A 23920-nucleotide genomic window follows, 5' to 3' on the forward strand; every position below is an offset into this window, starting at 1 on the left:
ATCAGCGGTAGAGCGCTCGACTCACCAGGTGTGGCTCCGAGGAAGCCACGTGTCCTTCCCCACCTTCTCAATGCAGAACTTCTGGGGTCCGTTACTTCCTGCAGTGCAAAAGCAAATGAGGAGTGAGAAGACTGTCCAAATACTGTCATTCAGTTTTTTTTAACAGTTTCGCTTTTTTTTTTGTTCTTCCGATTCTGATCTTAGGCACATTCAATTAGAACTAAAATAGTGGATACTATACGAAAGTGCAGATTCTCAACTCAATTGTGTGGAAGATATAGGCCTTTTAACACATGGTGCCTGAATTCAAAAGTAATTGAATAATTGGTGACTAAAAGTTTCCTGGGTGTTGTTTTAATGTTCATCTGCAAGTCAGGAGAGTAGGCGGACATGTTTCCTTGTAACCAATCAAGAGAAGACTTCATGACCATCAGATACAAACCCCTGGTAAACCTCCTCGACTGGCTGAGTCAGTCACCTGATCTCAGTCTGAGCTGGATTCCATCTGCTGAAGACCTGACTAAAGAGACCCACAACAAGAGCTGAAGAAGGCTGCAGTGAAGCTCTGGGAAAGCAGCACCAGGGAAAATACAGAGAATCACTGACTTCCAAGGAGTTTACACTAAATATTAAATATATTATTTAAATAAGTTTTGTTTGACTCCATGTGGATCAGTCCAGTGACTTCTGAAGCCCTTAAAGAGCTGCATCTCCCACACAGTCCTTTTTGTATTGATGTAAACCTTCTCACATGCAGCCTCCATTATTTTATATCAGATTGACTGTGCTGCAGCTCAGAGTCTAAAGAACAAACAAAGTGGAAGTGTTCAAAGACTTGTGTTCTGCGCTGTATATGTCTATAGTATGTATCACATAAACTTGGTGTCCGAGTGATTATGGGGTGAATGTGTTACTCTTTGTGTGCGTCTGTCACTGACCCATGAGTTCAGCAAAGCCACCCAGAGGAAGCCTGCAGGTTCCAGTGACAAACTGCATGAGCCGCAGTCGCACTTCATTGTCCACTTCTTTCACCAGCTGCAGGGGAGCAAGAGACAGCACACGCACTGATCAGTGACCACACACTGCTGACAAGCAACCTGTCAATATCAGACACACTACGAGCCAGATAAACTTACATGCTAGTGAAATATTCTGTTCCTCTCCTTCATAAGTATAAGGTGGTAAGGAGAAAAAGAAACAAAATGTGTGTTGTTGTGACTTTACCTGCCAGAACCAGATGATCTGTTTGCTGTTCCTGGTGTAGTGTCGGTACACTGTGTTCCTCTGCCAGTCCTGCAGGTCCACCTCCTGCATGCCACACAGCATCACCTGACAGACACACAGACACACAGACACACACACAAAACCAGAAACATATGTCAATGCTGGAATTCACACACAACAGTTAAAAGACAGAAATTTGCTTCTCTACACAAACCCTTGTTATTTCATTTAAGTAATGAATAATTAACTGTATTAGTTAATTAGTTAAACCTCTGTGGAGTGGGATAGTTATTTGTGTATTGGATGACTGCTCACCTCCAGCTCCTTTTCGTCAAAGTACTGGAGCCACTGAAGTGGAACCACCTCGTTGAAACCATCCAGGAAAGCTTTGGTCTGACCTTCTACCCCACGAGAGAACCTCCATTCGGCCATTAGACTGCAAGCCACACAGCAAAAATGTGCATTGTAAGTTTCAAAAACAACATGAAATGATATTCAGGGGCCAGATATTACTGCTGTTATGATAAAACTGTGGTTATACTAAACCTGATATACTCCTCCTTGTTCTCCTCAGTAACCAGGACATTGGCGCCATCAGGTTTGAGGTCATGAGAGGTGATTTTCCCCAAGATCTCCATGTCTACAGAGAAGTACATCTCCAGACCACACTCTTCAATGTTATTGTCCCTGAGGAGACATGAGATCATGTTGCTGTCACAGAATAATAGAGAGTGGACAGCTAATTGGTGCAAAAAGAATTATTAATGTGAGTAACGTGTCTGTGCTGGAGACTCAGCTGGCCTTTGTTTCTGTTGTTGCATCATGTCTTATCTGCAATTAACAGTCATCTCCTCCCAGCAGCTCTAGTATTCTTGAGCTGCCTCTCATATGTATGTGTAGTCTGTTCTCTTTGAGGTTGAGGTTACCATAACAACTTTATTACCATAAATATTTACTTGGTATTAGATGTTATGAACTTTATGTATTTAATCTTGTCATTCTGTTTCTCCAAAATTTTGTTTTATTGCTGACACATGTCTATCCATACTGGAAGAGGTATTTATTCTCTGATGCTCTTCCTGAGGATTCTCCTTTTTTTCCAGTTAAATGTGTTTTATTGTGGAGATTTTCCAATTCAGATCAAAAGGACAGAGGGTGTTCTATGATGTACAGCTTGTACAATCCTCTAAGACATATTTGAGATTTTGGGTTATATAGACACAAGTGACTTGTCTTGTCTAGAGGTTTGTTCACAGCAGCATGTTGGGTTTTGTGGTGCAGACCAAAGAAAATGATAAAGCATTGTTGCCTTTTGGTTCTGGTCTGTTTAAGGCTCACACAGATGTAATATGAAGGAAGCAAAGCTTGTAAACATTAGGCTGCGCTTTGTTTATCTACCTAAATGAATCAGATTAAAAGCAGGCTTACAAAAGAGTTTCTTTAAAGAGAATCAACAGGTTAGGTGTGACAGCACCCAACGACAATGGTTCTCCAAGTGGGGGTCAAGGGACCTTAAGAGATTACCTGAGCAAAGAAGACCAGGGGAAACTCTCTGGATAATCTAATTAAGAATACACATATTGGCTCTTTAATCAAAAGCTCCACTCAGAGTGAAGTGCTGTGACATTTAAAACTATCAAATCAACAATAAAACTGGCTTTTTCCTCTTGAAAGCTTCATGGTAACGTGAAGTCAGGATGTGCTCACGGTATTCAAAGATGTTAATTTTCGAGCTGCGCCTCTGCTGTCAACTGATTACACATGAGATCAGTGAAGGCTATGTAGACAAAATACCTGATCCATATGAGTGAGTTGTAGAACTCTGGGTCAATGGACTCGAGATCTTTGAGGATGAGCTTCTTGTTCAGCATGCGTTTATAGAAAGGCAGAGAGAAGCCTGTATCGATAAACTTGCCGTGGAAAAGTGCCTGCAGAAACAAAGAAGCAAATGTGCATTTTACTATGCTGGTCAACCTGAAGATATGGACACATACAGATTATCAACAATCTTGCAGTGTAATTGTGTTTGTAATGACATAAACCTTAACTTGTTTTTGTTTCGGCATGTTTGATCGATTGGTGTTCGGTGAACACATTGAACATATTTGTAGTAAAAATCAGCCTGTTCCACTTATTGTGTTTGCAGTATTTAAACTTGCCATTGCAATGAAGCGGCCTATGAAGCAGAAGTAGGAGAGGTGGTCCGGGTTGATAGCTGAGGCTGGGTTGATCTGCAGACAGTAGTTGCTCTTGCCGGCGTACTCAAACAGACAGTACATGGGGTTCAGCACTTCATGGGACAACAAGAAGAACCACTCTCTGAAGAGTGAGGTGTGTGACAAACAGGGGCAGGGGAAGACGACAAGATAAGAGAGGGTATGATGAGAGTAGGGATTAGAATAGAAAGAGAGAAGGAAATGAAAGGGGGGAAAGATGGAGAGGGGAGGGGGTACACATGATCAATTACTGTTTACATTTTCCAAAAAGCTAGTTTGCACAAGAAAAATGAACATCAAACTATTTTTATTGTCTGTATTACCGGGCTAAGCCACCATAGTCAAGACCCTCTTCGCCTCTGAAGATGACGTAGAGTCTCCTCCTCAAGTCATACGGCTTGAGAGCCATAATCTACATAACAAAGAAAACACACAAGATCAGCTACAACACAACATCAGCAAGTGACACAGGCACAATGATGGTATGAAGGTATAATATATAGCAGTCCCTCTGGGATATCGCAGGCTTTTTTTGGGGATTGTTGTGGGCTAAAATGCCTGATTTCATGGCAGCGTTCCTAAAAAAATTGCATGATGCGATGTTTTTACATTGTTTTGTTTTTTTGCAATGAAACTGCGGGAGCAAATAAAAATTGCAAAAATTTTTGCTATATGTTTTTGTGTAATTCATTAAAAATCAAATGCAACTTGAGTGAGAATAAATCTGCCCTGTTCTAAGCAACCAAAGAGGTTCAGAATTAAAAAAATTATAACAAAATAATCTTTATTTGATTAGGTTTTGAGTCCCCCCACCAGGGACTGGTATTATTGGTTTAACTCATGGGAAACTATGCTGATTGGTCAAATTTGCGGGAAGTTGCGGTGATTGGACAAAAAGGTTGCACAGAATTAAAAGGGGTTGGTTGAATTTGTAGTAATTATTGCGATCGCAACATCACGACATTCTGGAGGGACTGATATAGTAGTTTTGAATATAATAAATCATGAATCTTACTTGCTGGAAAGAGTCTTCAAACAACGTCTGTCTGGAGACAGTGATCTTCACATGGCTAGGGAGAGCATTGGACTGAGGACAGATGGGACAAAACATTAGCGCATGCAAAAACAAGATTAAGATTTGTGATAGAGGGCAAGAGACTGATTGATGGAGGAGCAGAAAGAAATCACCTACCTGGCACAAGTAGCGAAAATGGGCAAGCTTCCATCGGAAGCTGCGCTCATAAGCAATCTGAGGGCCTTTGGTGCTGAGACGAACAAAAAGAATATAAGTATAAACTGACAGATGCAATGGAAAAGAAGCTTTTTCTACAGGGGTGAATAGTTGCATCTTCACCATATGATGAAGAAAATGTGGCATGTGTAATATGGTCATGTTTCCATGAAGTTAACATTCGCTTCTAGCATGGCTTCATGTAGCATTTAACATAACACATGAAGATGAACAAGTACATTATTTTAAAATGTGTTCTTACACGGAGGACTTTCCAGTGCGGGGGTCGCTGAAAGTGGTGGTCCGGGTGTTGTGATCTACAAAGTAGCGAACCCCTTCCCTTGTGTACCGGATCTCCCAACCTTCAGGCAGAGGATCCTCATTTTGTAGCCTACACACATATACACACACAGACACACACCAATCATACAAATAGACTGATAAGTGTTTAACATGGAAATTATGCCCAAGGACAAAACCCAAATTCACCACACTTAAACAACATTTCATTGCAACACAACACTGAGAAGACTGGAAGTAACACCAGAAACAGAATTCACCACCCCTACTGGGGCGTGAACTTGTTTATGTGAAACTATACTTGCTACACTTGTTAAACTCAGACAAGCCGGGGACACTTAAAAAACAAACACAGCCAGCTCTGATCTTTGCTACGACATAAAACCTTAGCAAACAAAATCTTACATATCAGCACTATCCTCGGTGAAGTGTGTGAAAATATACGATTTTTCTGAAAATTCTGCGTAAGTAAAAATGAGGGCGTCATATTTTGAGAAGTTTTACGATGGACCAACTTGTACAAAGCCTGTCCTTGTCATAAAATGTTACCATAGGATGATGTATTATTGATAAATTGAAACAAATCTTACAATTCAGACCTCATATGTAGTTCAGCCTGAAACAAATTCAAAAACAAATTAATTGTGCTAGTATGGCTGAATGATGGTGGAATAATGGGTTTTCTGGTATTCATGGGGGGTGGACAAATTACTTAAAATTGCTTTGATGATAATAGGTTGCTCTGTCCCTGAGGATCATGAACTGCTGTATAATATGCTAGAAAATTACTGTAAACATTGGCCTCAAGAATGCATTCAATGGCTCCTGATTGAGGTCATGTAACAAGTGTAAAACTGTTGCATAGTGAATTTGACGCTGATGTTGATTTGGACGTGCTTCCCATGACAGATTTACCTTTTGACAAATCAAAACACAAGAGGGATTGTGAAAAAAATATTCTTTATCTGAATGTGCTTCACTGAAACCATCACCTACGCTCTAACACACATTCAATATACTCACTGAATTCCTTTTTCTCACTAACACACATATATATATATATATATATTCAACTTAATAACGTTATTAAGCAATTCATCTTAATAATAGCTACCTAAAAGTTAAAGGACTGAATGGATTAATCAGTGATTGAGGTCTAGAAAGTAAACTGAAAATTCAGCTAACAAACTGTACATGCATCTTTTGAAGAAGCCTTACTGTTGTGGCATCAGTGAACACATCCTAGAAGTGGTCGATACTGGTTTAAGCAGCAGCATCTTGACTTTTAATATTCTAATTTAACCAAACAGTTTGAGGCCAGTAAGTCACTGGTAAGAGAGAACTGAGAGAGAGCTGTATGATATCAATTTGGTGCAGGAGAGGAAAAAGCCTATTAACCAAGAGATGATCTTTCACATTAAAATTATGATCTGTAATTATACATTCCCTCCTCCTGTTTAATTCCATAAAATTAACAATGGATTAGCCAGTTCACTGTACTCATACTCTATTTCAAGTACTTTCTTACTTTACTACAATGAGACCATGTGTGGACAATACAGTCTCCATTTATTTTCTATTATGGTTTCTTTGAGCTCACCCTTGGGTTCGGGGGTCCTCCCACTGTGTTGTCTTGGTGTTATGGTTTACAAAGTACACCCGGTCATTGGAGTCCACACGTCTCTCTAAAGTTGATAAAAGCAAACACAGGAATCTGTAGCTTAATAGACAGAATGGACACTATGTGGCAACACATGTCTGATTATCACCAGTGCTGACTCATGCTATAAACACAGTCGTTCAACAAGCTGTCATCCTTGTGAACAGCGGTTGAGAGGAGACTGTGGGAAACATTCAGAATGACGCTGATACAACTTAAAACAGTATCACAAAGCATTGCTACTCATATTTTACATTAACACACATTTTTGGCTTGAAAATAGGTATGATGCATACCGATACATTTCTGTAGTTTCTTACTTCAAATACAGTACATACTGACACCATGTGGAAATGTGAATAGGATTGAGAAGAGAGAATGTGAACTCACCCCAGCCAGGAGGTAGCGGGCCAAGAGGGTCGTTCTCAGCAGACATCATGGATGCCTGGAAATGAGGGATGCACACATAAACCTCCATTCAGAAAACACCAGGAAGACCCCACTCTTCTCAAAAATATTCCAAATATGTAGGATATTAAAAAATTTTCAAAAAGAAATGTAAAAAAAATCTGCAACAGGAAGATTGAACAATAAACAAAAATAAACCCGTTCTGATGTGTTGGCAAGAAGGCCTCTGTGGCTGCTTACTGCTCAGTAGTTTCCAACTGTCTGTCTTTTGATTTGTGTTGTAAGCTAATCATCATCAATGAAGATGACATCACCATTCAGATCAAAGACTTGGGAGGGGGACCCTCACAAAGATAACCAGATTAAGGCAGAGGCTGGGTTGTGCATATTTGAAGCCCTGCTGAAGTAAACTTCTCACCTTCGGGCTAAATGAGGTGAGCTAGATGCCAAACAGTGTGTTGAGTGAGTAGGGTTGCAAAACAAATACACCCAGAGAAAGATCAGAACCAGAAGTTGGTCCTATGAATAATAAGATCATCATGACAACGACTTGGTTACCCCTGCCAATTAGGAGAGAAAATAAAATTGAGGACATTACCATTTACAGTGTTGGCCAATTTAATCTATACCTTACTACAACATTTTGTAATGTTTGAATTTCTGAAACTTGCTTGAGTTAGTTATCATAGTATGTGCCATGGCTTATATCAAATATATGTAATTATAAGGCTGCATATGCAAAAACCAGGTCCTTTTAAAGGGGTACCTTTAAATTCCTCAAGAAGTTAACTGAGCCATTTCAGAGCTCTAGATATTGGCAGAAGAGTTCTTGACTGTAATATTAGGCCCAATATCTGAGCCAGTACAGACTGCAGAGGAAAGGAAAAGTGATCACTTAGATCAGAGATCAGAGGATTTTTTAAGATCCTTAAAATTCTTTTTCGGTCAGAGCCACAGATCTGTTTTCTGTAGGACTGGGTACGTATTGTGGAATGGTCTGAGCTAAATGCACACTTTAAAAGTTGATGAGCTGATAAAAGCGAACAGCTGGAATGATCCAGTGTGGTCAGGTGACTCAATAATGCACAGGGTTCACAGAGAAAGGACTGCGGTTTTGCATAGGGTGTATACAGGAATCCTGCCTTCCTTTTAAAACATTTTTCAATATATTTTAATTCCTCAATGTCACTTCAAGCTGTAGCTGGTTACATCAGCGACACGCCTTTAACTCACATTTACTATACACTGATTTTAAGATTGCAAAACCAAACAGTCTTTATTTGTGATAATTTCTATGGACTACTCTTTCAATACAGCAGTAAATGTCAATATATTACTTTACAACTGATAAAGACACACACACACACACACACACACACACACACACACACACACACACACACTCAAACACACTGTGTTCTGAAATCATTCATTTCAGAACTCAGAGAAGAATTTCACTGCATGTACTTGTAGCTAAAGACAGACAGAGAGAGAGAGATGCACATCAACTTACTTACTCTTATTTGCTGACACCAAACTTGGAGGATAAAACAAGTTTACCTGATTGCTGTTCTTGCTATTCACTCTTCACTCACTTTTTCTCTTTTCATGACCAAAATTATAGTTCTGTTTCATTCTCTTGATTAAGTTGTTTGTTTTTTCAGCATGTACTAGTGTGGCTGCTCTTTTGAATGAGGAGATGTTTCCATTGCTTGAAAGAAGTATATGGAATGCTGGTATGAACAGTATCACTTGGGTGGTGTTAAACTAAAAAGTAAGAATGTTGACTAACTAAATTTATAGGTCGAAAAACTTTTACAGGTATAAATAAAAAAAAACAAAACAGTGATTGAAAGGTGTGGTGAGGATGGTCTTACAGAGTAGAGGTATCTCTGGTTAAACTGGTGCATAGCTCCCTGCAGTTGGCTGCGTTGGCTCTGCCACTGCTCAAAGTTGCGGACTGATTCCATAGTGGGACGCTGCCATGTGGTGGTGCGGGTGTTATGGTCCACATAATAGATCCTGCCCCGGTCATCCACTCGGCGCTCCCAGCTGGCACAGTGAGGGAGATGGATGGTACAATTAACAGAGACACACAAACACAGGCTTGTAAGCAGGTGGCTAGTCCAGCAAGGAAAGTCAAAGGTACACTTCCAACCTGACACTTACTCATTCAATCCAAAATAATTAAAAGAACCTGGGGGGACAACTTCTAAATGGAAACAATTAATTCAAAGTTCAGTAACTTCGTTCTGCTTGAGGATATTCACCAAATAATAACTCTCACTGAAACTGAACAAATTCCTGAGTGTCCTAAGAAAACACCACCCTACTTCATGGAACTCTCTGCCTTTGGCACTTTGGTTAGATTTATATATCAGGACATTTCATCATGTGGTATCAACTGTGTTAATCTATGAAGACCGAATGCAAGTGCAAGAAATGTAAACTGAAACCATCCAACCAAACCATTGGTTTACAACAATTTTTGTTTAGTGGCAGACATGGTTGAAAGCCATCTTGTGTAAACAGGGTGTTAAGGTTACCTATGTCTGTTTGCAGGCAAAAAGCCAGAGTTAAAACAGAAAGATGAACCTGGTTAAGTTACAGATTGTAGTCTGAAAGCGCCTAAAGGAGTGAAAGACAGATAATCACCCCGGTGGTAGTGGCTGTGGTCTTTCCCAGGTGGTAGTCCTGGTGTTGTGGTCTACATAGTACGTTCTCCCATGCGGGTCTTTCCTCTGCTCCCATCTAAAAGACACATCAATTAACAATAACAAAAAAAGAGAGAGTGCAGGGAGCAAACAAAAAAAGCTTCATAAGGCTGTGCACAGTTGCCATATAATAGTGAAATATGAGTGCGTGTGTGTTTTATACTCAAAAGATTTTGGCTGAAGTGTCGCTTTAAGGTAAATACCTCATGATATAATAATAGGTTTGAAAATATGTGTGATATTAAACAGGGAATGCAGAAAATAAGCAGCTGATGGTGATTTTTACCCTGGTGGAAGAGGATCTGAGGCTCCAGCATTGGGGGCCTGTTGTCTGGGCTTGGCCCCATCTGTAGTTACAGTTGCACTGCTACTACTGATACCACCACCAGCTCCTGAAGCATTCGCCTCTCCCTGTGCTGGGGAGGAAGAGGACGATGATGAGGAGGTTGTCGTGGTGGTGGTGGTGGTGGTGGGGGCGGTGGTGGGGGTGGCAGCCCCCTGGGCTGAGGAGGTGATTGTGGAGGAAGCAGCAGCGGTGCCGTCAGGAGGCTTAGCAGCAGAAGTCGAGGCTGGAGTCAATGTGGAGGGTGCCGGGGGTTGAGATGTGCTATTTGGTGCTGTGACAGAGTCTGGCAGGACGGCATCTTGACTGCAGTCCTCGTGGTCATCTGCAGGGGACAGCACATCACCTGCTGTCACAGATGATGGCCCAAGAGCAACATCACAAGACTCCCCGTTGACTGCAGGCAATTCAGAGAAAGACAATGGTGCTGTTTAAATGCATGGTCGAGACTCCTTCTCCATCCGTGACTTGAGGTCAGTAATGTCTCAAGGCAAAAATTGCCTTTTAAATGGCTGATTTTAAAACAAGTACCCAATAGTTATGTAGTCTAGGAATCTACATCTGTTCACATGCATTTGTGTCTCTGTGAATGTAAACATTTCCACTGACAAAGGGTTGAAATGGATATTGAACTTTTGAACTTGAAAGTAGTATCGGAAGAAAGAACTATAGCTTGGTCTCTGCACCAAAAGCCTAGCCTACAGAACTCTTTAATTGTTTGTTCAATGCAACAAACAACTGTTCACCAAAGAGCGGATGTTTTGTAGGGCAGTCACTTTTTATTTAGAATTTTAACTGTACTTTCAAATATGGGATCATGACATCAAACCATGTGAGAAGTTGTGTATGGAAGTATTTTGGACTTTGAACTTTTCAAATTCTGACAACCCATCTAGGCATACGAATAAAGAATTAATATTCTTTACTCAACCGCAGCTCGGTGTAAGCTCAGCATGCTATTGGTGTTCTGCCTGCATTCCCCAGTACACTGCACTCTGCTTTTTTCCCCCTGCTGTCCAGGGAGTTTTCAACAGAGGCGCTGACAGCAGCAGAGATAACAGTGCTCACTTAATGAAAATGAATCTACTGTTCTTCTCTACTGTTCACTGGGACTGAGTGAACCACGAAGAACTGAGCCCTGCCCAGGCAACACAATGAATACCTGCTAGAAATATACACATGTATAACTGAGATCCTCTGATAAGGACTTGCATGATTCCATCTTTGACATGAGCCGGCAGCTCATCTTATACATTCAGTTAATATTTTGTCCAGTCTCAAGTGAATCATACCCAACAATACTACCACTCAAAGGGGATTAAACGTAAACGAGAAGAGGACAATAAAGCATTCAACAGCATTGTCATGAACACACTATTCAAATCTGAGAACTAAGATTTTATTTTAACCCTCTTAAGTTACTGTAATTCACACACTATAGTAATCATGCAAACTCACCTGTCCTGCTCTCTGTGTCACTGTCTGAGGGTTGGTGGACTGGGGTGGAGTTGGGTGTGGCATCTCCATTGACGACATGACCAAGGGCAGGACTGCAGGAGCTTGAAGGCACCTCACCATCCACACCATTGGAGGCTGAACAGGAATCTGACCTTGGCCCCAAGTCTGTACCATTCACTGTGCTTTAGGAGAAAACACAACCATTCCTTAATTAACTAACAACTTATAAACCTATACATTATACATAAGACACAATTTATGTGTTTACAGTTATACTAAAACTAAAATAAATGTATATTCTAAGAACAAAAACTCCTTGTAGTAGTAAAAAAAATAGCCAGTAGTAAAAACAAAGGCCCACAATAGGCATGGGATCAATTTGTTTTACAGGGATTACTCAGAGTGAGCTAAATGTGTGCTGCTTCCACTCATTGTGGGAGTGTCAGATAAAAGACTCACTTGTGACACTGACACTATTGTCTTGTAGGGGTAAGGACGGGACATAATGGGGTGGTGTGGTGATGTAATGGGCACAGCTGAAGGGGCCCTTTTGTGAGGCAGGAGAGTTCAGTCGGTGCCACAGACATGCACACTGAGACAAATAAGAGATCTGCCATATGAGTCAAGATAAGGCTTTGTCTAGGCATGAAGTAATAACAAAAAATGGCAAATCAGCAGGTAAGCAACCAAGAAGAAGAGAAGAAAGAAAGGAAGTAGATCACAGAGAAGAAATGATCACAAGTGCAGACAACTCCAAAGAATGTTGGTTTTTACGACTTAGCCGCTAACCATAGAAGCTCTAACCATACTAATACTCAATGTCCAGTAAGACACACTGCACAGGAAGTGATACCAGCAAATTTCCCACCAAATCTGCCCAGTTTAAATTTAAATGTAGAGCCCAGTATTTATGTTTAAATATTAATGGATTAATTACAAATACTAAGTCAAAGGCAACTGGACTTGCTGCTTTAGTATTGAAATCTGACGCAGGGAGAAAAATGAGGTACAAGGACAACATAGATGAGCAGTTATTGAAATTCTGTTAGTAAAAAACACAGACACACTTTGAACCAAACACAACATCATACTCCTGCAGCCAGCTTGGAGGCCAGTATTAAGTGTTTTAACAGGCTCCGATACCTGGCACCTCTGACTCCACAGGAAGGGTCTCCCTGCTTGATGGTGTGAGAAGCAGTAGACACACAAGCTAACTGGAATGGAGGGAAAGAAAGGAGGGAAATGCAACAAAGCAAAGCTGACTAAAAACAAACAAAAAATTGAAATCAAGGCACAGGCAAAGTGAGTAAGACTCAGGAAGTAAAGATTTCAGAAGAGAAAAATAAACAAATCAAGGTAGCATGAAAGAGATGAACAGAAAAGATATGAGAGGTAATGGTGGGAAGTCTGCCAGAAAACACATTGCAGCAGAACTGTGATGTAAGATCATGAAGGACAACAAGTTAAAGAGACAAAGAGATACAAATGGAAAGAAGTAGGTCAGAGGGATCCCTAAGCATCTGCTCCTAGCTAAATTGCCGACTAACTCTGTTTGGCCACCTTCCATATGCTGCGAGTGAAGTCACAGTTCGGGGAAGGAGCAGTGAGGCTAAAATTGTGTTTGGACGGGAAATAGCGCTGCATTGAAACAAATGCTGTTTTATCCACAATTTTAAGGCTAATCAGAAGCAATTTATACTCTTGCAAAGCAAGATTGACAACTCTGGAAAACTATCATTCTGCCATTGCTGTTCTGCTAGTACTGTCAATCAAATCTGATCAAACCACACCCACATATTCCAGATGGAGCAGATTAGCAGGGTTTCTTTGTGTTAAACTCTTAATAAATAATATCTAAGACATTCTTTTCATAAAAAAACTTTTACCTTGATTGTTGCACATTTACTCATGAATATGTTATGTTATATATAAAAAACCTGAGAGCTGAAACCAAATGTTCAGATTTGAACACAGACTGATGATGAGTTTTTGACACATTTAGTAGTGAACATGCTTGGATTGCCAACAAGATATGCACAATCAATACATTAATTAAAAGTTAATTGATGGAAAGTTTTTTTTTGATTATTGGTAATATGTGTATTTGTTTTCATTCACTGAAATAAATATGTTTAATACGGATAAGCAATAGTGTTTTATGTTTCATTATTTAGGTAACAATAAGTAAAACATTTGTCTCGCCACCACAAATGTCCCTCAGCTGGCTACCTCTCCTATCTGGCTGAGCGCTCAAACACTTGGGGAACTTCCAGGGAGGGGAAACACTATTAAGTTTTAAATATCCCCCTGCTTGTGTCTTGCAGTCCTCTCAGTAACTGCAATGCAGAGAGGAGCCAGGCAGCCATTCCAATAAAAACCCTGTTAGCCTCATTGAATGGCACTTTTACTGTGTGACAGATGATAAAAATTGGCACCAGTGGTGCCAGCCGGTAGACCGTAAAGCAGGAGAAGGGACACAGGGACAAGACACAGACAGGAGGTTAAAAAACTATCAAAAGCCTTTTTAAAAGAACTAGTGGAAGACAATAGACTACGAGTATTGACAGTAATGTAAAGAAGGCCATGTGTTCATACAGGGCGCACAAAAAGGGAAGTAGACAGAATCTTCTTCCTCATGAAATATGTGGAGCAACCAAATGGTTGGTTCATGTAGTTTGTTTACCTGTTGGCAGCCCTTGAGGAAGAGGACGATGAGTCTCCATTTTCGTGGATGGCATCACCATTCTGTTGGACTTCTGGGAAGAATTGAAGAAAAAAATGTTTGTTTTCAGATATCATACGCAAGTGTATATTTAGTGAATTCATTCTAACAAATAGGTTTATGTGATAGTTGACCAGAGTTTTTTTATCTGTATGCATGTTTTTGTGGCATTTTTCTCTCCTTGTCCCTGTTGATTGTTGTTTACTGGTTAAACAAGGTCCTTAAAACCAACAACCCAACCATTGCCCACTCCTAACATAAATACTGTGCTCACTGGTGCCATTTGCGGCAATGCCGTTGGTAAGCTGTGCCAGTTCCTCCTGGTCTGTGACAGTCAGTCCATCCAGGAAAACAGTCAGCTCCCCAGTGGGCACCAGAGCACCCTTCTGCTCCACGCTCAGCTTCAGCACCTCCTTCACATTCTCCACTGTAGAGGCAAATCAGGGATGGTATGAGAGGAAGCATTACAGAGGGCTGGCATCAAAAAAACATAAAGCTTTCCATTATTAAAGTTTTTAATTATCAATGTGATTCTGATCAACACAAACTTTAATGCTATTTTAAATCAACCACATGCCAAAAAAATGATGGAATAGCTCAATCAAACCAATTCTTTTACATTAGCCGTGTTTCCACTGCAGGAACTTTCCCCAGGAACCAGGAACCTTTTGAGGAACTATGCGCGTTTCCACTGCAGGTACCAGATTTAGTTCCGGGGAAATTGATCGACCCCCAAAAAGGTATGTGGTCGGGGGGTAGTACTTTCCAAAGGTTCAGGAACTTTGGGGGGTGTGGTCTGCAGTGCTGAACATTTCTGACTGGTCAAGTACTCGCTGCATTTTATTTCAATCATGATGTTTAGAAGTCCGTAGGGAGCGAGCACATTTTCCACACCGCGAAACAGGTGCGGGCGAAGCTAAAAAAAAGGACTTCAAAAAAATAAAGGACCACAACAACCGGAGTGGCTAGGGTTGCCACCCATCACGTATAATACAGGAAAATGCTGTGTCTTGTATTGAATACATATGGGATGCAATTTGTCCCGTATTTTTGTTCATGTTATGTCCTCAAAGTGCTGTGAATAATGTAATGTCAAGTAATAATTTTGCATAATCTTCGTGGGACTTTAGGCCACGGGGGAAACGCAGATAGCAATAGGCCACAGGAACCTTTTAGTTCCTGAAGAGAAGTACCTGGAACTAAGTTTCAGGTACTTTTTGGTCAAAACACGGCTACTGTCTTTATCTTGCAGACTCTAAAATTATCTGACATTTCTAGAATTTTATTCTCTGTTTATTCCGTTTATACTGTACTTTAAAATAAGGTCATTGGAAGAGTTGATAACAATGTGTATGTAGCAAAAAGTTCAGAGCAGAAAGCCCAGATGTTGCCTAGTCTAATTAAGTAATACTTTATTGAATCTGCTTTGGTACTGCAGTAACTTTAAACACCTGTATTTGCACATGATCACCATACACCTTATTTTCTATTATAATACAGTTCTGTATTTATACTGTAATCATACATTTTCTGTCATGCTGCTCCAAGGCTTGCATTAGGTCCAGTGTGGCTTTGCCCAGCAGAGCATCTGCTTTCAGGGTGTGGTGACTCCATACTTTGAAATCCACATGTGTGTGCGGTGTTACATTCCTAGATAATCCGGAACACACAAACAAACACAAACATCACATGTAATTCTTAAAACAACTTTTAACGCAACTCACATCGGTTCATCGTGCCTCTTTTCCTGCTGTAGTAGTATACAAAGTAACACTGATATGTATTTAGCACTGGTGTACTCATCAGGTGTGGATTCACTAAGCACAAAGACTCTTTCTTGATTTTCAGTATAATTTCAGAATACATAACTATAAAGGATGAATTCCCAAGCCCAATAAATACATTTATGAGTGTGGGGAGCAAAGAGGAAGACGTACTACTGTGCACATTTAACAAATAAAACCATCATTCACCAGCTCCTCCTTTCCACATGTGCTCCCCTTGAAAACAGAAAAAGGCGACAAAGAAAACAACTATTTTATGAGATGCTTCTCAGTCTTCCAGTTTCTCCCTTTTTCAACATCTGCTCCCCCTCAAAAAATCTCAAAAGAGTAATTTGTCCTTGCTGCAGGCTCAGCGACTGATGTACTCAGCTCACATAATGCTGCTTTCTTGTGTTTTCTGTCCTCACACAAAATGAACAGTACACAGGCAAAGTCATTGTGCTCATGGTTGAGCGCATCAGCCTAAAGAGAAATATCTAGGATTATAGCCTAAGCGCCATGTGTAGGACCAAGAACAGTTTACAAATGATCCATGGTGCGCACACAAGACCACAAATACAGCTGCACACTGGCTTGTCAGTGATAATTACCCAATCAAGACAATTAGCATTTACAATGACATGTCTCTGGCATTTGGCAGAGCCATTCAGAAGCCAGAGAGCCTGTAAACGTCTGCCATGTTCAGGCTGCTGGCTCCACTAGTGTCTCAAATGATACGAAGAGCTCTGTGTGTTCTTCTACGGCATTTTCCCTTGTTCTGATAATTATCAGATGAGCCACCTGAGGATTTTTTGGTCATTATATTTAGAATTTCAAAAGAATACCTTTTTTTAATCGTGTTTCAACAGTCTTAGGCTTATTTCATAAGATATACAATACGTTATCTCACTAAAAAAAACCCTAGAAAGGAGGAGAGGGCTGTTTTTCTCTCTCAACAGCTTTTAATATAGGCATACGCCACTTGGCAATCAGCACTTTTTCTAGGAACCTTCTGATTAAGGGGTCTATGAGAGGGCAGGTGTTTGTGGTAGTCTCAACCCACATTTTGTTCGTCATTTTATCATCTCCAAACAATAAAATGATTGGGGATTCATGGGTTATTGTCCTACACTCAATTTTGGAGCACAATGTGATCATGGACACAGATTATAAAAAAGAAAAATGGACAGAAGACCAAGAAATGTAGCATTAAGGTAAAAAAAAAAAAACTAACAAAAACATTGTGACACACACACACAGGCAAAGAAAGAGTAGGCAAATTGTTGCTTCTTACAGAGTGAGCCTCTCATCCCATTTAGGACTGGAGGAGCTGTGAGACTTCGCTGTACGGCGCGACTCCCCTTCTGCTGTCACCTCCACATAAATGGCAGTCCCAAACAGGCTCTTCTTCCTCTTGATTTTGGCACAGGAAACTGGCAGCACATGAACGAAGCAACATCTTATATTTTCACTATGCAGCTAACACTTATTCAGATTTTCAGATTAGATGTGATATGTTATTGATCCCATTAGGAAAAACCTCGTACAGGAACACAGGAATTCCTTCTAACACAGTGCTTCAGTGTGAGCTCTCTGAGGGAGGGACAGGGTCAAGACCCTGAAGCCATGCCACCACTCCCAGCCTGCTGTGTGTGGACTCACCAATGGCATGAAGCTGTGTCGTTCCTCTGTGGTTATGGCTAGACTCTGCTCTGGATGAGGCCGTGGCCATGTCATACACCACAGTGGGAAACCTTCAAAACCACACACACACACACACAAAACAAAGCAAGTCAGGTCAAAATAAATTTATAAAGCACATTTAAAAATAAGAGTTGACCAAAGTGATGGACAATCAAAATAATAAAACTCATAAAGCAACTCAATAAAAACAGAAAAAAGACAATAAAATAGAAGCATTATGACCATAAACAATCAAAAGCAACTCTCTTACTCCGTGAAAAGCCAGGGAATAAAGAAGTGTTTTAAGACCAGATTTAAAATTTAAAACCACAAAGACACAATCTGCCCTGTGTAATATCACTGTCTATTATCACACCCAGGGAGCACAGGTCAATATGAGGGGCATCACAGGCACCATTTGATCCAAATATCAGCACTTCAGTTTAACTCTCATTAACATTTTAAAAAATGTGAGGCCATCTAAGCTCTGATGTCCTTGAAACAGTCCAACAATGGTTTTAAAGCATTTTCATCATTCTGTTTCAAAGGCAGGTAAATTTGAGTGCCATCTGCATAACAGTGGAACAAGATGCCATACTTTCTAAGAATGGTCCATAAGGGGAGCATGTACAGGTTAAATAGGATTGGCCTGAGAATAGAAGCCTGAGGGACTCCACAAATGAGAGGTGCTGAGGAGGAGAGAGTCACCGAGGCTGACAGAAACACTTCTGCCAGACAAGACATGGCCTGAACCACTCCAGAGTAATACCTTTAATGCAACATAATGCTCCAGGAGAGAGATGAGGATACTTTGGTCTACTGTGTTGAATGCAGCTGTGAGATCTAAAAGCATAATAATGGCAGAATCCCTGGAGTCAGCAGCTAATAAACAATGATTAAAAACTTTTAAAAGAGCAGATTTAGTGCTGCGAAGGGCTTTAAAACCAGGCTGGAACACCTCAAAAATGCCATGTATGTCTAAAAAAATATTGCAATTGTAAGCAAACATAAAACACACAAGGCATATACCCTGTAAATTTACAAATAAGAAACAGGCAAACTCAGCAGGGTCCCAATACAGCGGAGAAGTTTTAGGAGCCGCTAGCATTTTCTGAACATTTTCTCCAACAAACACCACAGTAGAAGAATCAATCTAAAATTGATCTGAGTGAGTCCAGTGCTGCTTTGGCTTGTGCTCATGATTGTGCTTTATCCATACTACTTGTCTGGATGTTTTATTATCTGTCTTGTGGTGAACAGGAAGATTTTTGAGGACAGTAGCTCAACCTACTTTCTTATTTTGACTCCAAAACATTGTACACTCTGCCTGAACATTCTTAAACTTATCTTCCTTTAATCATCTATCAATATTTTAATTCTACATAAGCATAATGTTGTAAAAAAAAAAAAAGAAAAGAAAAAAAACTCACTTATACTCACAATTGGTGTGTGCTGCTAGACCCTCTGCTTCAGCCTACTCCATGTCCCATGGTTCCTCTGAAACAAAAAAGAGCAAATTTTTAGGTCAAGGCTCAGCACAACTGGTGCAAACTAGCCTCTGATTAAGACACCAGTTTGTTACTTTGTATCTCATAACATAGCAACAATGGTTTCACTTCCCCAACATGGAGGAATGATTAAGACACTATGTGAAAAGTCCTTTAAGTTCTACAGTTGCAAAATTGCCTAGATCCTCACTTTCCATCACCAATCACACCTACAAATGACTGATGCTTGTTTTACCAGGGAAAAACTCCAGTCACAGCAATAAACTGACTTCTTCCTTCAGTAAAACTATTTTTGTGCAGTGATTACATTTTACTGTCACTACTGTCTTTTCTGAAGGTCAGCCACATTTGTGAGCACTAGCTTCAGTTTTCCACAACATAAACACCATACAACAAATTCTTTGTTCTTGGTTTCAGTTCAGAACTGGTTCATGATACCTAACCCTAACCCAATTTGCTCCTTTGATATTCATAAAGCAATCACACAAAATGTAGTTTGTTGCTTCTTGGTTCTACTATAACCTGTTATGCACACGCTGAGTTTCTGCAATGTGAAACACAAAAACATATAATAAACAGTTTGAGGGCGTTTCAGCATTGTTTTCACTGTTCAGCTAGTGATGCAGATAATTGGGTTAAACTGAACCTGTTCAAAACCTGTCTAATCTCTTAAAATCTATGTGCTATGTTCTGTTGTGAGCCGTGGATCTATAAAACGCAGTTTCTGAGCAAAATGATACAGTATAATTAGTATGATTTCTTTTCACCATCTTGTTGCCAGGTCATCTAGCATCAATACCACAATGCTGGCAAAGTGCTTATTCAGCCCATTTTAGACATACACTTCAATCCATAGATGTGCTGGCCATCTTACGTGTCAACTTGTTTACTTTTCTGTAAAAGTCACAAGGTCAGTCTGACTGTAGCACCATGTAATATTTCCATAATATAATCTACACAAATTAAGTCATATCATGTAAATTTACACTAAATACAATAAGAGTAAAAAATACACATTAGAAAAAACATTTTTATTACACAATATTTGTCAGTAAATGTTGATTTTTATTCATGTAAACTGATTACAGTATGAATATACTGATTATACTATACTGTAACTGTATTATTAATCATTATTATTATTATTATCATTATTATATATAGGAAACCCTTATATAAAGCACATAATATTTTTCATTGTCCTTAATCATGCATGAACATCAGGGTCAAACTACAAAATTAACATGCATGTTATGAAAATACTTTCTTTAAGAGTTATAAAATATATAGTTAGTTGTATGAGTAATAGCTCTTCATCTAAGGACCAAAAGAACATAACGAATCAACAAGCTGAAGACAACATTTTCATTATCTTAGAATGAGACCTTAATATCAACATAGGGAGTGTCTTTTTCCACATTTCTACAGTAGAAAAGAATGCACAAACCAAAGTCTAGCTCTAGAGAAGGCCTTTCGTGTTATTACGTTATCTGAAGGCCACCGTACATTCTCCTACACGCTTGGACAGGAAGAAATGAGGGGTATTCAGTGGGTTGCAAGCTGCAACCTCACCACTAGATGCCATTACATCCTAGAAACTGGTCCTTTAAAAAAATGTCATCTTTTTTTAAGAATAGCTACATAGAAGAAAAGAAAATACAAGGCTTAGCATGTAACAAATGCAGAAATTTTGTTGACATGCCAGCTATGCTACCATCAGAGTTTGAGCTCCAATTTCAATATACATCTATACAACAATGAAATCAATATTTGAGCAACAGAACCGATCCTCACAATAAAGACAAGGTTGACCCTCCGTAGCAACTTTTCATACAGAGTAAGCAGGTGACAGCTAAAACTGAAAAAAAGGAAACACTAGGGAATAAATGGTGAGAAGGGGACACATTCCAGCAGTCATCGGCCATTATTTTCTATGGCCTTGACAAATGAATAAATAGAACAGTTATTAGCCAATAGACTGGCCCCTAGTAAGGTTGTCACGATACCAAGTTTCTTTTTTGATACCGATACCAATATGTATTTCGATACTTTTCGATACTTTTTGTAAAAAATATTTCATTATATTATGTATTGCCTTAATGGGTTATTTAAATATTTAAAGAATGTAATTTAATTTTTAAAAATATATTTTTTAATGTATTTATTAACCATGGACATGTTTTAGCTCTCTGCATGCAGGCTACTGTAGGTTTACTACTGGGCTGGGAGGGGCTTTGTACTTCTTTCATTGACATTACAGTGTAGTGAACTGGTGAACAACATTATCACCTGTCGTTCTTGACTGAAGTCTCGGAACAAGTCCGCATGGTTGTCCTTTAAATGTTTCGACAGGTTTGAAGTGTTGCCTCCTTTTGGGAGACACACTTTGTAGCACCGCTTGCACTGCGGTGCTTCTGGGTTTAGTGGCTCGCCTTTATCGTTCGGTTTGAACCCGAAATATTTCCACACCGTACTTCGGGCCCCCATTTTGTCCACAAGTACGGGCTTTTCTGCAGCTGCCATCTCTATCTACTGTATTTTCTTCAACCCACTCCGTCTGTCTAAGACACAACTTGTCGTTTCTCTCTCCTCCTCAGTCTAAACATGCGAGTGCGCATGGGAGGCTGCTTAAATCCGCTCGGGCAACTACGTCACACTCGCTGGCCTCGCTGTGCTTAAAGAGACAGGCTCCAATTTACCAATTCATTTGCATTCAATAAGATAAAATAAATTGTTTTTAAATGCTGGTATAGTACCGTTTTCAAAACTCTAGTATCGCGGTACTATACTGGTACCGGTATACCGTGCAACCCTAGCCCCTAGTACCCCTGGAACTGCTGATATGCAAACACGGGTCAATATGTGAGTGTAGCATATACATTATATATACATATATATAAATATGCTACACTGTATGGAATATATTTGAAATTTAAGTAAACTGAAATGATTTATCAATTATCAGAAGTGTTCCTGGTTAATTCTGTCTAACTTATTAACTATTAATGGATTAATCGACCACCTGTTTCTGCCCTAATCTGATCTCTGCACTTGGCTGTCAAAAATACCAAATTGAAATGGATGATACTGATTCTGTAACTGAGATTCAAAATTAAACACAGTCCGTAGCATTTCAGTGAAACTGCATCCTTCCTGTCTTCTTCCATGCTTTTTGTTGGCACATTATTACATTTCTGTACCACCAACAACCATCAGTCAACTAAATAGCATGTCCTTGTCTGTATGCAAGTAGAAAAAAAATGGGTACCTGATCGTCAAAGCATTGCCTTCATGATGCCACTAGTGATCAAAAATATCACAGTGTATCTTTAAGTAGATTACATTAATTTCAAGCTGCAGTGCGACCTTCAGGATTTGGCACTGTGGAGCACCTTATCAGTCTGTGTAGTTTATGTTAGCTCAGACTACTGCAGAGTAAAACTGTCAAAAGTATAGCTCAGTAGTAATCAGTCACTTAAAACAATTTTTAATATAATCAGACATGACTATCTCTGATTATTACCAGAAGTGGACAACAGTCACCTTCAGAAACAAACGTAATTCTATAACTGTATTTCTTTTTTCTTTCTTTTTTTAAACATGCAACAAGGGTCCTACAGCGCCTTAACCATTAGCATCCTTAGATATACCAGCCACACATTTCAATTGATCTATTGAAGTTCACTCTTAAACAGACTTGCCTATTTTGTTAATTAGTGAAATAAAAAAAATAAAAAAACATATACCCACAAACATACTACTGCTACTACTATTACTACTACCACCACTAACTGCTAACTATTATACATACTATACACCTCCATTGGTAACAAAACATTGTTTTTATTAAGCCTGGAATCCTGAAGTACATCAGTCTGTGTCAATGTGGATTTCCTCTGGGTGCTACAGAGTATTCCCACAATCAACATACAACTCAAGTGTGCTGCACACTAGGGACGTCCTTCACGCTTTGATCCCAATCATTGCCAATATAATGTTTTTCATTTTCTTGCAGTCTGTAAGAGCTAAAACCTGCACACTTTGAGCACATTAAAACCAATCTAAGAAAAATAATTGAGTAGCTTTGCTTTAAGAAATACAGACTGAATCACAGCTCTCAATTAATGATGAGTGTCTTAAAACTATTTCTTAATGTAGTTCATTTTGTAAATATTGATCAGGCAGATCAGCTTGGGGCATCCCCAATAAAGTCATTAAATTTAATTTAAGCATGAATGTAGGCGCTAACTGACCAGCAGACTCTGTGGCATAATTTAATGAACAGCTTGATGCTTAAAAACACACATATTGAAAAAAGAAAACAAACATAAATTCTTTAATTTGCCAGAAACAAACATATTAATCAAGAGTCCCAGAATGTTGACAACAAAATTAGAAATACCTAAGAGCGAGTTATAATACTTAATACAATCTTCATAATATTTGAACTACCACTATTCTAAAAGAGGCCAGACAGAACCCCAGACATTTTAACTCCCTTGTCTGATAAGACAAGTCAACAGTGCAGAGACAAAGGATGTGATACATTTATGTATGAAAGACTTCAGGAAACTTAACCACTGTCAGCACATTAGTCACAATAACAACTCCCTGCAAAAGTCAGTATCCATTAAGTAATGCAGATATGTTAAAATGCACTACCTCATACAGCCTAAGCACGGTGAGCCCC

General features: G+C 39.5%; 1 protein-coding gene across 3 annotated transcripts in view; it reads right to left on the reverse strand.

The window, feature by feature from the left end:
* Positions 1 to 23920, reverse strand: part of LOC130161504 (NEDD4-like E3 ubiquitin-protein ligase WWP1) — a 32162-nt gene that overhangs the window by 3713 nt on the left and 4529 nt on the right. The window contains exons 2-24 of one of the 3 annotated variants that reach the window (XM_056364848.1): positions 19163 to 19219; positions 17702 to 17793; positions 17334 to 17472; positions 15802 to 15926; positions 14551 to 14703; positions 14238 to 14310; positions 11555 to 11736; positions 10040 to 10421; positions 9695 to 9790; positions 8917 to 9091; positions 7022 to 7076; positions 6572 to 6656; positions 4934 to 5062; positions 4633 to 4705; positions 4456 to 4527; positions 3764 to 3852; positions 3384 to 3543; positions 3019 to 3152; positions 1771 to 1911; positions 1540 to 1660; positions 1225 to 1329; positions 939 to 1035; positions 26 to 98 (exon numbers count right to left, since the gene is read on the reverse strand). In XM_056364848.1, coding sequence (XP_056220823.1) covers positions 26 to 98; positions 939 to 1035; positions 1225 to 1329; positions 1540 to 1660; positions 1771 to 1911; positions 3019 to 3152; positions 3384 to 3543; positions 3764 to 3852; positions 4456 to 4527; positions 4633 to 4705; positions 4934 to 5062; positions 6572 to 6656; positions 7022 to 7076; positions 8917 to 9091; positions 9695 to 9790; positions 10040 to 10421; positions 11555 to 11736; positions 14238 to 14310; positions 14551 to 14703; positions 15802 to 15926; positions 17334 to 17472; positions 17702 to 17771 — 2729 coding nt within the window. In that variant the 5' untranslated portion in view covers positions 17772 to 17793; positions 19163 to 19219. Of the gene's footprint in view, positions 1 to 25; positions 99 to 938; positions 1036 to 1224; positions 1330 to 1539; positions 1661 to 1770; positions 1912 to 3018; positions 3153 to 3383; positions 3544 to 3763; positions 3853 to 4455; positions 4528 to 4632; positions 4706 to 4933; positions 5063 to 6571; positions 6657 to 7021; positions 7077 to 8916; positions 9092 to 9694; positions 9791 to 10039; positions 10494 to 11554; positions 11737 to 14237; positions 14311 to 14550; positions 14704 to 15801; positions 15927 to 17333; positions 17473 to 17701; positions 17794 to 19152; positions 19220 to 23920 lie in introns of all 3 variants that reach the window. The other 2 variants (XM_056364845.1, XM_056364846.1) reach the window with 2 other exon arrangements.

This window comes from Seriola aureovittata, chromosome 20 (genome assembly GCF_021018895.1).
Source record: "Seriola aureovittata isolate HTS-2021-v1 ecotype China chromosome 20, ASM2101889v1, whole genome shotgun sequence".
NCBI classification, from domain to species: Eukaryota; Metazoa; Chordata; class Actinopteri; order Carangiformes; family Carangidae; genus Seriola; species Seriola aureovittata.